This window comes from Poeciliopsis prolifica, unplaced genomic scaffold (assembly GCF_027474105.1).
Source record: "Poeciliopsis prolifica strain line A6 unplaced genomic scaffold, Auburn_PproV2 SCAFFOLD014, whole genome shotgun sequence".
Lineage (NCBI taxonomy): Eukaryota > Metazoa > Chordata > Actinopteri > Cyprinodontiformes > Poeciliidae > Poeciliopsis > Poeciliopsis prolifica.
Window position 1 is genome coordinate 7,555,049 of NW_026562389.1, and position 16,897 is coordinate 7,571,945.

The 16,897-nt window shown below is 37.1% G+C and overlaps 1 protein-coding gene across 1 annotated transcript in view; it reads right to left on the reverse strand.

Moving 5' to 3' along the window:
- Positions 1–443: 443 nt before the first annotated feature.
- Positions 444–16,897, reverse strand: part of rtn4r (reticulon 4 receptor) — a 50,154-nt gene continuing 33,700 nt past the window's right edge. The window contains exon 2 of the mRNA XM_055039114.1: positions 444–2,510. Coding sequence (XP_054895089.1) covers positions 1,129–2,510 — 1,382 coding nt within the window. The 3' untranslated portion in view covers positions 444–1,128. The remainder of the gene's footprint in view (positions 2,511–16,897) is intronic.

Below are 16,897 nucleotides of genomic sequence, written 5' to 3' on the forward strand. Positions count from 1 at the left end.
GTGTCAATAATTTTCTTTAGACAAAACTTAAAGAATATTCCTATCCTGCTTTCTAACAGTGATGCTCTGTTTTACAGGTCAACAAATGTAGAGAATAGTGTTCCAATAGTTTTCCCAGGATGGCCGGGGATATCTGAACAAAGTTCATGCAGCATGTGACAGATAGAGGTCACATGCTGTCTTTCACTATCGACATTTTTGCAGAAGGTAAAAATATTTAAATTGTTAGAGATTTAAACAAAGTAAAATGCATCTCCAGTGATACAGTTGTTCAAATTATACATATAAAAGTGGCTGTAACGACAAAAAATGGCCAAAAGGCCATTGAATGGTTTGCTAGGCCAGTGGTTGAAAAAGCCACAGAAAACAGTGTTTTTGGTATTTCAGAAATATATCAAGTGTTTTTGGTATTTCAGAAAAATACCACACAAAATAAACATCTATGAAATAATAACTTTTATTCATAATATATTCATACTTGTACACAAGTAAAATAAAATGCATATCTATGATTCCATTGCAATCCCCAGTGAATAAAAGGACAGCATTCATTTCATAAATGCTCCCCATATATCCTTCTGTCATGAAAATATAGAACTAAAATTCAGGGGAGGCAAAACATTTGTTTTTATAAACATAAGAAAGAACATTACAACAAATGTATGACTTTGAATAAATAATGAGAGGGGATTGTTTTTTTTCTCTTCTTTAAACAGACCAAACATTCTTTGTGTGCATCATGTCTCTGATTTCCCGTTTGAAGCTTTTTTCCACATTTTTTTGTCCTTTATTTTTGTCTTTCTGTGGTCTGTCTAAGCAGTAAAAGCTTTTAAGGGGGAAAAAAAGAGGATTCTCCGAAGTGTATCTTAGACACAGTACAGTTGAGTACATAGAGAACAAACAATTTTGGGCACCAAATCAATATTTACATTAGATCTGTAGTGTTCTGTAAAGGCATCCATTTCTTTTATTGTACTCGTTTCATTATTGTTTGTCTCCAGCAACGTTTGATCAACATGACTCCTTGCTTCTCAGTCACTGTCTGTTGTAGGCGTCACTGGATCTTCTGTATCATTGTCATTAGCATAAACATTCTTGAGTCCTTTGTGCAGAGTGTTGTCAGGAGTCCTAAGACATGGCTAGAGATATCCAAATCATGGGAATGATGAGAAAGTGCAGCACTTGCAAAGTAGAGCTCTGGCTTTTACTACAATGGGAATCCAATTTTGTTTTTCTGGAACACTTCTTTTTCTTTTTGTTTGATGCTGTAGATGATTCTGGATTCTCTATGAATTCAGGGCTTAGGTTTTCCAACGTCTTGTCCAGGTTGTTGGATAAGGTCCCCAGTGGCCCATCATTCTGCTTATTCTGGGTCTCATTTTTTGTTCTTTCTTGCACCTTGTATTTGGTCTTGGACATGTTCTCCTTTGACTTAAGAGGATTATTTGTGATCTGGCGACTCTTTCCAGACAGGATCGAGGATTTGTCATTATCTCCAAGACAACACTTGGGAATGATATCACCTAGAGGGCTTTCAGTTGAGGAAAATTTCCCAGACTGTGCCTTGGAGTTAAAGAGAGTTGTCTGGATTTGTGATGTCTCAACACATCCCTCCAATTCTTCACTTTTCAGTTGTTTCAGATCCTTTCCTGCCAGGGACTCTGGGACATAGCACTCCAATTCTGAACTGGAGCCTTTGAAACGTTTGAACCAATCCCACAAGGTCCTCGCACGGCAATCACAAATCCACTGATTCCCATTTAAGCGCAAATATTGAAGGGAAACCAGAGGATCCATTGTCTCCCCCGTCAAGACAGTAAGGTTGTTGAAGAACAGGAACAAGGATTTTAGTTTTCCAAGATCACTAAAAGCCCTGGGTTGAACAAAGATTACCTGGTTCTGGTGTAGCAGTAGCCTGTCCAGATTTATTACGCCACGAAACATGTTGTCGGTTACTATCTTGATCTTGTTATTATGTAGGTAGAGAAAAGTGAGATTGGCAAGGTCCACAAAGGTGTCATCATGCAGAGTGTGAATGTTATTATCCTGCAAGTAGAGATACTGGAGAGAGAACATTCCTCTGAAAACTCCAACAGGGAGCTCTGACAGGCCACACCTGTGAAGGTGGAGGGTGTGCAGCTTCGTTAAACCTCGAAAGGCTGTTGGGTTAATGGTGCGGAGATTGCTGTTATCTCCAATATCCAGTTCCTCCAGTTTTTCCAGACCAAAAAAGGCTCCAGCCTCGATGTAGGTTATGTTGTTTGAGTAGAGCCAGAGGACAGTAAGATTGTGGCAAGAACTGAAGCTAGTGGACCTCACCACTGTCAGCTTGTTACTCTGGAGGAATATCCGTTGGCTCCGTACAGGAATCACTGTAGGAATGGAAAACAGTCCTTGTTGTTGGCAAGCCACAGTGGGCCTGGGCTCACTGAAGCACACACATTTGGCAGGGCAGCTATCAGTTTGAGGCAAAAGGTTCAGCCACATCACCAGGAAAAGGAGTCGCCCCCCTGTGGAGACATTAAGAAAAGACACATGTGGATCAGTAAATGTTAAATAAATATTACCCGGGAAATCTGTCGAAAAAAGAGAATTTTGGCAAGTGCACACACAAAATAATAAAACAGGCAACCTTTCAGTTCTCCCTAGACAATAAATATGCTATTTGTCTCTTTTGAATAAGTGTCAGCGAAAATGTAATAAAAAGCAAACAAAATTCCAAATATTCTTTTGAAATGAGCTTAATGTTTAACACGAATAAACAGAACAGTTAATCCAGTTTAAAAATTTATTCACTGGATGTTTTAGCTTAGATGTTGTTTGGATTGAAAGCAGCAGGAGTCCTCTCAACTGTTGACTCATTTTGAATTGAGTGGGTGGCTGCTGTATGGAATTAGCTTGATCTAATAAGGCAAACATAACTAATGGTGTTTTAGTGTTCCTAACGCTGACATTGTGCCTGATTGTGGGAGAAAAATTGCCATGCCACGCAGAAAAAAAAATAAAAAAATCTGATAGTGGTACCAGGTAGCCAGAACCAATTAATTATTTTGGAGCTAAAATATATCACCATTACCCTTTCTTACAAGAAGTCTCAATGTTAGGGTTTATATTCAGGAATGAGCGTAAATTCTTACCACATAAAATCAAATAGGTTTTGAAAGGTCATGCTAGAAGTCAGTGTAACTTAGTTCATCTTCAGCAGATTATGGTGAAGTTGCTCTGTTGTTAAAAAAAAAAAAAAAAAAAGTAAAGTTCCACTAAAGTGGCTTAAACTTACACTCTTGATATACAGTGCAGATCACCTTTTCTGGGTGATTATAAAGACATCAATACTGTTTTATATAAGGAGATCATAGAAATCATAGATTTTCATTTTCTCACAATTCAGTTGTAATAGACTGGTTTTGCAATTTGTCAAATCCACTACTCCTTTATACTAAATTGTTCTAATTTCTATCTTAATAAAAATGCAACTGAGCAGTACGTGCAACACATCCTGCATGATATTTTCATAAAATTTGTAAAACAAGGTTTTAGAGTTACCAGACGATACGAATCATAATCAAATAATTAATGATCAGCTTCTGTATTGACTCAATAAGTTCTGCCGGAATCAGTTTTAATTACTAATTAATTTATCAAATTTCCTTCAATTTTTACAATATAAATGATCAGACTTTGATATTATAAAGCATCATTGCTTGATTTAAGGATACAACTCTGCTGCATGCTTAGCAATTAAGAGCATGTTTACCCATATTTAAAAATAAAGCATACATCACATCTGGTCATATTAATTATTGGTGCATATACTCCGCCATGGCTCAGATTAAAATTATTATAACTGAAATGGGGTTAGATAGCCACACATAAACGATCTGCTCTGATATTACATTGCTGTCCAAAATGAACATTATCTACAACCACTCACATCCTTCATGTACAGATGAAGATGTCAACATGTCACAAACTGTGATAATCACACAACGGGAGATACTCCTCAAATTCTCTGAATCCCGTTCAACTCCGGTCCTTCCTCAAAATTTCCAATCTCCGCTCCAATACACATGTAAGGAATTCGAGGGATGGCAAGCATGACAGGTAGTGAGAGTGGGGAAAAATGCATGAGCCGTACTCATCCCTCCTTACATCCCACTACTCACCCCCCTCTCATTCGCCTGCAAAGTGTTGTGGTGCAGCTTATCTCTGGACCTTGTTAAACGGGGCTCTGGTGTGGCCTGACAGCAGCCCTCTGCTGCACTTTCCTTCCAGCCTCCCTGCTCAGCCGTCAGACTGCCACCGGAAAGCTGTCAAGACTTTCCACTCTTTCTGCACCGCAGCACTTTTCCCTCAGCACTGACTAACAATAGTGATATTTTACCTCACAGCACGCTTCGTGTATCTCTTCTGTCGTCTGCATTTTTGCATTTTTTCTCCTCTCTCTCCTGCCTGTTCATTAGTAGTTTATTTCACCTGCACCTTATGTCATTGCATGGATTCCACAGAACGAAGCAAAACATGTCTTGTTTCTGTTAGACACAGTTAAATGAAAGAAGTAAAACCCTAAATGCTGTCAAAATAATTCTACTGATGAAATTGCGTTATTCTTTGAGCAAAATTCTAGTATCCAAACAGAAGCCTTGATATAACATTAAGATTAGATCCTGAATGGTCCAGTCTGTTGCACTGGTTTTCAAACTGTTGCACAGGTGGTTTTGGGGCTGCCTTCTGTGATAATCTGAAGAAATGTTTGCATCTATGATTTTTTGATGGCAAATATGAACAAAGTGATTCAGTGGTTAAAGACACACACAAAGCAACATAACAAAATATGTTTTAACAAAGACAGATCATAAACTATAGCATGAAAAATTTAGTCCATGTTAATCGTTATACTATTTTGCTGTAACATGTCCAGTGAAGGAAGCTTTTATTGGTTCCAGTTATAGTCAGCTTTTGTAGCTTGGCAGCTACATTGGATTTGGTGGTGATTGTTGGCGTGAAACATCCAATTTTCTCACATGAAATTCTGAGTATCAGTGGCAAGTAAAACTGGTGAACCATGTTTTACTTGCATTTGTCCACCAAACATGCAACATATTTGATTTTATTAACCCTCTCAAGCTCAGATTAAGTTAAAACAAATTTGAAGGAACTAAATAGGTTGCTGCCATAAAGCTGTTTGAAAATATATACAGTATCAATGTGGTGGTATTTGGAGACAAGTTTTTACAGTTGTGATACATGTAAGACGACAGATTTAGGAGTACATAAAGTATCCATACTTTATGTAGGATTAAGTTACACCAAGGATTTAAAAAGTTTCTAGTTCTAAAACAACTATAATGTTTTTTAAATCACTTACTGAGTCTTAAGTTCTTGTAATTAAATGCTAGCAAAAGTCTCTGAGTGACCTATGTGTTGTCTGGCTCTTTTAATGATGAAAAGTATCTTGTTTGTGTTAACAGTGTGATATTTTAACAAAGTTCAACAAACCTTCACAATGGAGCAGGTAAACTGCTTAGGCTACTAATTAGCAATATGGTGCACTGCTTATTGATTTCATCACTATAATGGTTCCTTTTCTCAACTTACATTATGCAGAAAATGAATATATTTATTTTGACATTAGCAGAATTGATTGCTGCTGACTGCTTTCAAATCTTCTCTTGTCAAAGTACAGCTGAACATAGATCCTTCCCACTTTCACACTCTCCCATCAGCCTCTTTTCTTCAAGACACACACGACTGTATTACAGCATTGTCAGTTTGATTAGAAGCAGAAAAATATATTTTTCTCCTAAGTCACAATTCTAATCCTTTCAGCTTCAAGTAAATCTTGTTGCATCTTGCAAGGTGTTAATCATTGCTGAAATCACTGCATCTTGTTGCTGGCGGCCTATTGTGCCTCACAGCTTCATTCACATTAGCCCACCTCAGTGACAGAAAGCAGCATTGCAATTACTTGATGTGTTCCTATTTGCATGAGAACAGGGGTAGGACTTCATGTGAAGGACAAAACCAACAAGTTTACGACGTTTTAATACAAGATTGCACATTAAATACAAATTTATACAGCCCTGCAACCGACTCAAGCATTAAGTATTATATTTTTTATTCCTTTAACTATGTTAAATTTTATGATGGAAATACTCTTGAAAATTTTCTATTGAATGACATGGTTTGATCTTGGCTCCTCTTTATTTTACATGATCCTTATAAGCATACTTTATTTTTTTACGAATCACTCTAAGCAGTTGGGGAATTGAACTACTGACTCGTAATAAAAGGGTTAACCGGTTTTATCAACAAAATCAAGCCAATCAAAACTACTTCCTGTCAGGAGAATAATATGGGACTTAAAATAATGTGTTAACTTCAAACAAAGACACATACTGACTGCAACTAGATAGTACTTTCAAAGACTCAATTTAGACAAAAAATACTCTGCAGCTTTAATATATGGTGCTCTAATCGGCACTCTGTTGATATAGTTCAAAGGTACACCTATTCTTCAAACAATGGAATACAGTGGACCCCTGGTAATTGCAGGGGATAAGGACACAACCATGCACAACTGGCAGAAATCTACCATACTTGAGACCTCCTGTTGAAACAAATATAACTGCCAATTTTAATAGGTTACACGCCAGCTATATCTCAGTCTTTATTAATACAAAGCGGAAACTGTCATGCCACTGGTTGAGAAGCTAACATTCATGACTTTCCTTATCTCTGCTCTTGGGTGTACAATCAGCCAGAAGGAAAATGAATGGGGCTCTAATGTGTCACATAATCTTGCACCACGGTATTTCAGCTTCCTATGCTGCATTTTCTTTCAGATATTTTAGATATGCTTCACAAAAACATCTGTGAATAGGCACATTTTGTACGAACGACCTAGAGTTATGCTTAAAAAAAATCTGCAAATAGGTGAATCCACAGTGATGACTAGGCAGGGCTCAACTGCACAATTTTTTGATTGCTGTTTAGTACTGAATGAGTGATACATATATTTTAGGCTCATTCAGTAGCAATTGTGATGTGAAGCTAAATCAATGAAATTGGATTTTTTAAAAACAATTTAATACTTATTCTCATTCAGCTGCAAATCATCACATTGTTGGCTTTTCCCAATTTATTGCATCATATTGATACGAATAACTTGTAACAAATTAAGAACTAAATTAGACATAATTGCAATTAAGTGGTGAAATGACTCGTATCAAATCTTTCTTTTTGGGTTATTTATCTTTTATGTATTAGTAGAGAAAAAGAAACCAAGAGCCCACATTTATATTTTTTTTTCTAAAAGACTATTGTAAAGTGTGTTTAGGACTTCAAGGCTCATTTAGGAAACCACAGATGATACTTGTTTTTACCAATCAGTGGTCTGAACTATTTTTAGATTATTGTTTGTAGCAAAAATTGTTCTGTATTGTTTGGTTAAGCATGAGGAATATCCTGATATCTAAAAGCAAAAACCATAAACAAGAAGAGAGTCAAACTGTGTCATGTAGTATAGAGTTCACAATTTAATTTAGATGTCACCTGGGTTCTTTCTAGCAAAGGTTTTCAGTTACTTAAGATAACCAATCATTGCTGCATTTTCCAGATTTGTTTTATTCTATTCTGAAGTTATATTGGAGTTGTCAACATTCAACTCTGCTGTAAGAGTTCATGACTTTGTGTTTTTGGATACAATGGTGAGATTAGACTTAGTTAGCACTAAATATAATGATGAGGAATAACGTATGGAGGAGTTTGCTTAAAGGGGGATTAGGCCAAAATCAGGTTTATGCTCAAATAGCATTACAAATTAAAGGTTAGACTTAAGTACAGCCAAAGAAAAGTGTATGTTTTACAGGATCTTTAGAGTTCTTTGATGGCCTATGACATGTTTTCCCAGTTTCACAAGTTTGGTTTCAGATGCCAAAGAGCTGAAAGCCAGTGGAGCGGATAAATAAAATCAACAAACCGTGGCTTCAGTTTAAATGTTGTGGTGCCAGTGCCCCAGCAGAAGCCAGAGTACATCACATTCTGTTGGAAAAAACATAAAGATGTCAACATGAGTGGAATGAGTGGGTGCAGACAGCTTTGTTTACTCATCGGGGCATCACATAGCCAGATTCCTCACTCATTTGCATATGTCCCTGGCATGTTTGCAACTTCACACAGATACTCACTGCTCCTTTGTCTTATAGTTAAAATGCAACATTCATTCCGACATTTTCCCATGCACCAAAATGCACAAAGTAGACAGAGGGCATGCTGGGACAGCACATTCAGCCAGCCTCTGATTCATCACGGTAGCTTTACTTTGAAGGGACAGGGAACGAGAAGCGACAGCTAACATGTCTTATCCCTTTGCTTAGAGTGGAAGTGATGTCTCTGTCAGAGATGAATCACATCGTTCTCCAGAGGGACCTCCTGGCCTCTTTCGGAAATTATACATTATTGTGTTGCTGCAAGGCAGGCTGTCATTTAATATACTTATAATTTGTTTCAGCTGTGTTATATATCATAAGGAAGTCCATTCATACATACATTGTTTTTATATCATGTCCAAATGGAACACTTAGAGGGAATGCAGATGAAATGATAGCTGTATGAAAACCAGTCAAAGAAAATTGATGTAGATAAGATGAAGACAAGATTGGAAACACTATCACAAACTAAAAACTATCAAGAATTTTACCAATAAAAAAGCTAGAATGAAAGTACTGAAGGAACAATGATTAACTTTATAAAAAGTTATACCTTGTGTTGATTACTGATTTTAATAGGCTTTGAATACTTAATTTTACTGTTTTCTGAGTACAAATTTGAATCACAATGGCTTAATTTATGAAAATCTGGTCACAAGGACTCTCCTGTACTTAAACATTTTATGACACTATTTAGACAAATTAATCTTCATAGTATTGGACCATAAATTTATTCATTAGAAGGCATTTGGTTGCTTGTGTAAATTGACAATTCAACTTATATCTTACCCACATTTCCTGATCCTTTCCTGATCCAATCAGTGTCGTCAAACTAACTTTCACCTCTTTCAGATCACCTTCAGTCACTCACAATATCTAATTGGAATTTATTGTCTGATTGTTGAAGTTAAAATAACATTCTAGTCAAGTCACATCTGTAGTAAAAAATATTAAAGATTTATAAATATTCGTTAATAGACAAATAGGCAGGTCAGTAAAACAAGTAAAGCTACTTTAACCCTCATGTGTACATGTAAACTTGTCATCATAACTGTATTAGATGAAAATCTGAGAAATCCAGTCTTCTTTAATTGTACCACTGCAGTTGTAAATAATTAAAAATGCATATAGTTATTTTTACCACTTAAAACTTTTAAAAGTTATGAAGTAGTTTTGTTACAGTAAGTCGGTGCTTTTTGTTCTGCTTCAAACTTTTTGAGCACATTCTAATTGTGTGCTTTTACTTTTCCCCATGTGTAGTTTCTTGCTTCTTAGGGGAAAAAAGTGAGAATTACAGAGTAGCCTACAGTCACACGGTCACAGCAAACCAGGAGAATATTCTATTAAAGTTTGCTTTGAACCTCTTTTCCCTTCATAAGCCTGTGAAAAGTTTTATTATATGGGGAAAATGGTCTTCATTTTCAAGAGGACCACTGAGTAGCAAAGGAATTGGTTGGTAGGCCATATTCATATGAATAAGGCTGAGTTGAAAAAGACTACGGTGACCTTTTTATTGTGTCTGTTACTGAAAGTAAAGTTTTTAAATGCCTTACTTTTCCTTTTTCATATTGCTTTTTGTGAAGTAAATGTTATTTCTAGAGGTAAAAATCACTGAGTTTAGCACTTTGTAATGTAAAAGTTGCCTGAATGCAGGGGAGGGTATGTCAGTATTTTGCAAGTCAAAGTGCAAGTCTTAAGTCTTTACACTGAAGTTGAGTCAAGTTGCAAAAAAGACATGCAAATCCCCAATTTGCATGTCATTTATTATGATTCAGAATTAATACAAAATATTCCCACCCAAAAAAATCTGCTGGGTGTCAGCCTCCATTTTGAAAATACATATGTGGGATGTCCTGCCATTATTATATAGTTAGTCCTAAAAGTTACTATATAGTTTCAGGAAGCTCCTCGACAAGGAGAAAATTAGAGGAATTGAGGTAAGAGATATTCCAACCATGTCTACGTTGAAGGAAAACATTTGGGCTCATTTTGATTTTCAATGAGTGCCCGGGAAGACTGGAATTGACATGCATTTATGTAAAAGCTTTGTAAAATGAAGATCAAGCACTTTGGGAACACTGCAAATGTGCATAGCTATGGTACCCGGAAGTCAAGATGCGCCATACCCTCCCACACATAGCTCTATGTCAGGGGTGCCCAAAGTCGGTCCTGGAGGGGCAGCATCCTGCATGTTTTAGTTCTCTCCCTGGTGGTAGTAACAATCTTTCCAGCATGTCAGTGATCTTCTTAGACTTTCTTACGAGCCATCATTTCATCCAGGTGCGTTAAACCAGGGAGAGAACTAAAACATGCAGGATGAAGGCCTTCAAGGATGGAGGCACCCCAGCTCTATGTGCTGTGCTTGAGAAGCATTTTATCAATTATCAAATTGCTCACAACATATGGATAAAAAATTCAATGCCTTTGCTATAAAAATCTAATGGTAGGAGAGAAAACAAAAGTGATTTTTTTATTTTTACCCCAGACATTTTGCACACAGATTTTTTTTAAATTATCAATATATTTATTGAAACATACAATGACCATAGGTATTATCTATTTGGAGAGCTTTCAACTTCAAATCCAAAAGAGCTATTTTTGTTATTTAAGACAGAGTTTAAACCAAGTGATCTGACTGAGCTCTTCATCTCTGCCTTATTACACCTGGTAATGGTTCAGTAAATCTAGGTTTATTTATTTTTATTTTGTCTAGATAGTTGGCAATGTTTCTTTGCTTCAGGATTGACTGAAACATTTTAAACTATATCCCTTTCTGTCTCTCCAGATGAGAACAAAAAAATGACAATTGTACAATTAAAATGTTTTTGTTTATTCTTACAACTTTAATGAACCAGATGGTGTGATCTTAAATATAGATGCAGTGATCAGATGAAACAGGTTATTTAGGACATGATCGACCAGAGACTTAGGCGGTAGTCCCTTGGCTAATCAGGGTGTCTTGCAGGGGCATTAGTGTCAGCCTCAGATTGCACACGAGGACACAATTAGAAGATGAACGGGAGGGACAGATGAGGTCCTGTTTGACACACATCTGACGCAACCCTTGCCCAAGCAGATGGCTCATGAATAACTGAAGGAACCGGAGGTCTGCAGGCAGAAGGAAAGCCCAGCCCAGCAACAGACTCCTATGTTAAAAACAGTCGGAAAAGATGTACATTATGAGCCTCCACATACATGCAATCCTCCTTTTCTGAAAGATGAAATCAATACACAGCATTTTTTTCTGGCTCGGCAGAGAGATGGTGATGTCAAACTATGGGGAAGTGACAGCAGTAACAATGGGCAGTTGACTGGCAATATCCTGACATTGATAGAATGAGCTTGCAATCAGAGGGTGTCAGATCGAATCCCTTCTCAACTGGCAAGCAATTGGAAGGGAGAGTGGAGGTGAGGAGTTCTCCCTTTCAACAACAGCCATCAAATTACCATCGACCCTTCAATGATGCACTGACCTACCAGATGCTCATCTCTACACAGCGGGGTATCAGTCAGCACTGTGTTTTGCTCAACATTTGCAAACTGCCAACAGTGTATAGTGAGCTGAAAACTAACCCCATAAATAAATGGAGTCAAATATTAACTGCACTTTTTAAGAAGCTCTTTGGTATCTCATACATTGGCTCACTTTGATTTGTAATGGATTTCGCTCAATTATGTACTCTTCCACTTTAAGTTCAACTGTTCAAGTGACTCCTGATGTAGTAGCACATCAGTCACATTGAAGCAACTCTATACATTTAGGGATGACAGAATAGGATGATGCAGTAAAGTTCAAATTGAATCAAAAAGAGGTGAAAAAGAAGGTTTAAGAGATTTTGAATGGGGCATAGTTTGAGTGTTTCAGCAACTCCTGATTGACTGGTTTGCACTAGTTAGTAGGAAATGAGAAAACATTTGTAAACATGTACTGTTCATGCTGAAGAAAAACCACACTAGTTTAAGATGACATCCATTCCTTAATGACCAAAATGCACTATGCACATGACTACAAGAACTGTACTATAAAAATATCTGTAACCTGTGCTACACAGTGTACCCTTCCATCAGCTGTTTAGCAGACATACTGATAAAAAAACAAGTTCTTTATAGAAGTGATGGATGGGATAGAGCCATTATAGAAGTGATGGGTGAGGTAGAGTCATTTCTTATTACTATATCAATGATTAGAGCCCTGGAAAACCCCAGCTCATTTAATGCACTGCCTATTTAACCTACTTAGCTGCCTTAGAAACCTATTTATGTTTCTAATTGTAAAAATACACCACTAATGTAATCATCAGAATGTGTATCAGGCAAATGCCTTGTTTCACTGCTATGAAATAATAGGAAAATATATTACAATTCCTTAATTGTAATAATTAATAATTACTGAGTCGGTATTACTGAAAACAGAACACCACCTGAATTAACAGTGATTGTATAATGACCAAATATTGTATAAAAGAGCAAAGCAGATCAAAGATACTATTCACATCAACACTTACCTGTTTCAAACTTTGTGAAATTTTAATCAGCAAAGGTAAAAAAGTGTATGTTATTTTCTTGTCAGTCATGGCTAAAATAGTGTCAGGTCTGCTTAAATACCACAAAAGTGGATTAATTAATATGAGGTGGCAGAGTTCCACTGGATTAGGAAGAGAAAAATGGTGTTTTACTCACAACTCTATTACAGTGCTGGCAAGAAACCAAAGTGGTTTCCCACGTTTCTGCTACGGCTCACTATGAAATGTTCCATGGAGGGCATCGGGAATCAAGTCTGCCCGAGAGGTTATGCAGAATGGATGAAATCCAGCTTCATGCCCGCCCCTCAGTGTCACAGACATGGGCAATTTTCTCATGTGAAGCCATGTAAAATTCAAAAGATAAGTAATATAAGCAGAAAATAATGCAAGCATCTCCCAAGCATAAGCGTGCGGGGGTGTTGAAATGCTCTCCTCGAGTCAAAGAAGGCCAACAATTCACAAGGCCCTATTGTAAATTTTGTGCTGTTCATAGTGCAGCCAAAAGATTTTTGCTTTAAGGAGGGCAAAAGGTGTTCTCTTGTCTGCACAAGGCTAGAAAGAAAACAAAATGAAGGTGTCTGCTTTATTGGCAGACTACCACTCATGTTACAACATCCTTGTTTTCACTTCAACACAAATTACTTCCTAGGATTTGATCAGAGCTATTCAGGGTGTATCCTGCCTCTTGCCCAATAACCCCTGGAGATAGACACTAGTTCCCTTGTGAAATTATGTCAGTTTAGATTTGAACTTCTACGTAGTATTCTAAATATCCTGCGTGCTCCAGCAAAACTCTGCCAATAGTTCTTCACAACAATATACTAAGACTAGGTTTGGCATGAAGTCCTCAGGCTCATGAGACTTTTTTTTGCCTGTGAAATTAATTTATAGTTGGCCAAAAGTTCTGGGAAAACTTATGGTATGCCTATATGGTGCTAAAGACATCTAACACTCCCCTATGCTCAGCTGAAGTTTTGCAGCTCCTGCCCCGCAAAATGAAGATACGTAAATGCACCACCACACTTAAATACAATTGCTGAAATATCTCTCCAGTGTGGTACAAAGTTCAAGAATGATGAAACAAGGATACATCTAAAAGTTGAAAGACAGTGGCTCTCGAGGAGTAGATCTAGGGACAAAGCTAAAAACTGTGCACTAACACTCCACAAACTTAACTGGCTAATACATGCATCACATCATTTAATAGGAAAACATGTTCAACAGCAGCTGTCAGAGTTGTGGTCTTAGCTTGTATGCTGCTTATATACATATATTCTGAATATATAAGATAAAGATTCCACAGTCTAGGACCACAAGTATAAGTAAAAACTGTTAAGAGTACAAGTGTCCTATTAAGTGACATAAAACCAAGATTTAAGTTACCATGTTTGCTACAGAACTCAAATTAAATGGCACCTTTTTTTTTAATTCTGTTTTGGTAACCACAAGAGAAAGTTGTAATAAGAAGTAAGTAATTAATGTAATAGCTTCTTCTTTTTTAAGATCTTTGAAAGACTGCAGAGTGCATATAGAAAAAGGTTTTCATGTTAGAACCCCTTTTTAGGTTCTAACATGCTCAAAATGTCTCAGCTCGGCTACTGACTGACTTCTCTTACATCTACTGATTTGCATTGTGCATATCAACATTTTTTGTTTTGAAATAATAGAAAAACCAAAACAATATTTTAGAATTATGTTTTTGCATGATTACATGTCAAGTTCTCTAAAAAGAATGACTTACTTCTGCAAACAAAATGAGTAATGGTATTGGAAGAAACTGGGGAGGCTGTGAGGCCCTCGGTTTATTTACTTCACTCAAATGTGAGTGAATAAGGCCAAATGAATCATTGGCATAGTATTTGAAAACGATAATGGTCCTAGTAAATATTGGATGACAGCTTCAGATAACGTTAACACCTCCTCATGTTAAGAGTGAGCTCACAGAGCTAGTGAGGAGTGACAGCACCCGCAGGATGCCCTGCATGTTTGCACATCTGAAGATGAGAAAGCACACAGAAATGCCCTGGCCATTTTGATGCGTGTATTCAAAATGAATTGAAAATGATGTCATTTTCAATTCATTTTAATTCTAGTTTAAGTATGCCATTGGCATACTTAAACTCCCTGATAATAATTCACTTTGTTACACTTGCAGCCCTCAAAGTAGAGCGGGTACAAACATGTGCCACTTAAGTTGATTTTCTTTTTTTTCTGACAGTTGCATTACTCCAAAAGTCCTAAGATTGTGAACAACTATCTTAGAATTTGCACAGTTACTTATTGAAGAAACACTGACTGTAGATAAATTGCTGTTTGTGCAAGAAATAAGTGAAAAAGACGTATGAAACAAGCAGTATATTATATTGAATCTGGCTAGTCTAGAGTAAACCAAAGTTGTTCCATGAGGAATTGATTGAGTTGTTGTTTAGTGGAATTGCTCAGTAAAAAAAGTGAAGAGGTTTCACTACCCTAACCCAGAAAACTTTCTTTCTTTATTGGCATAAATTCAACAACTTGCCCAAAACATTCCCCGGAGATTTTGCTCCATATGGGTATAAAAACCTAACAGAGTAGCTGGTTTGGTAGTTATAGCTATAATGTGACTTTCCAGTTTCACAACATCCCAAAGGTACTTTATTGGATTGAGAGTAGATGACTGTGGTGGTCACTGAAATACAGTGAACTCATATCATATTAAAGGAAATAGTTCAGGGTCTCACATGGCTCAGTGGTAGAGACTCCAAAATACAGTTGTCCCTGATTCAATTCCCGTCCCCGGGCCATTTACTGCACATCTTCCCCTTTTTTCACTGCACTTTGTCCTATGCAGCATCTAAAAATTTAAGTTCCACAGAAGCCTTCATAAGGAATAAGTGGAGGGTGCTTTGATTTTTGTGACACGGTGCATTATGCTGATAGAATTATCCATCAGAAGATAGCCATCTTTGACATGGCAGGCAATGGTATTTTCTTGGTTTGTGTTTAAGGCACGCCTTAAACTTGTGTTTAAAGTGTTTAAGCTTCCAAGCAGCTGTACAGACTGCTGCTTGGAATTGCTGTTTTTGCATCAAATTCTGTTATCCAGCTCTTCTTGATGCATCATGGTCATTGTGTAAGAGAGTGGTTCCCTCCCCCACACCAACACTGGCCTTCAAGGCATAATGTCCTGCATGCTTTAGGTGTTTTCTTGTATTAACATCAATTGAAGTCAGGAATTGATTGACTTTAATCAATCAATTAAAGTCAATTGATTGATTAAACCAATCAATCAATTGACCATTCAGGGGTGTGTGTCTTGAAGAACAGGGTTGGAGAAAATACTGATAACTTATCAAAATTGTTTTGCTATTCTCTCAAATCTAATTACTAATTTGAATTCAAAAGTGGCTCTTATCAACATAAAAAAAGCAAAAATAAAACATTTGTTTTCTAGTTTTTAGTGGGTCACAGGCTAATTACAATGAACCAATTGGTTCTTAAAGAAGGATTTCCCCAACCTCACCGTCACACTTAGATATGAGGTCAACACTGACGTGCGGTGAGATTCATAGCTGGTGTGGAGCTGACTTAATCATAATCATAATTACAAATATAGACCCCCTGCATGCTACTGTTTACGTAAGGAAATTTTGCCCATGCAGAAAACGCTAGAGGCCAAAAAGACTCTTCTTCTACATGTCAGGCATAGCCACGCTGCCACAATAGAATAACTTCGTTAACTCAAACTTAGACATGTAGATATTACAGCAAAGGGAAAAAACATTTTTCCCTTTGCTCCAAACCACGTTTTTCTCGCCCTCTGCATTGGCCAGGCTACACACAGACTCGTTGCCATAACAAATGACAACAACGCCCCTAAAAGAACACTGAACTATTTTCTCGCACAAAGAGCAAAACATTCAATATGTTGCAGTAGTATGGTCTTAGGCTTAATGTTTATTTTGTGATTATTAATACGTGATTGCTCTGGTAATAGGAGAAAACTATAAATATATTGCTTCATTTGACTTTCCTGTATGGCTACCACCATGGCTGCAGTTGTGGAGTCACAATTATTTTATCATTATATGTTATTTTTTCATGATGGCAGGTGAGGCAGGGGAGCCTCACCTGCCTCCCCTGACTGCACAAACCTGGAGGTTAAACATTTCACTGTGACATTGT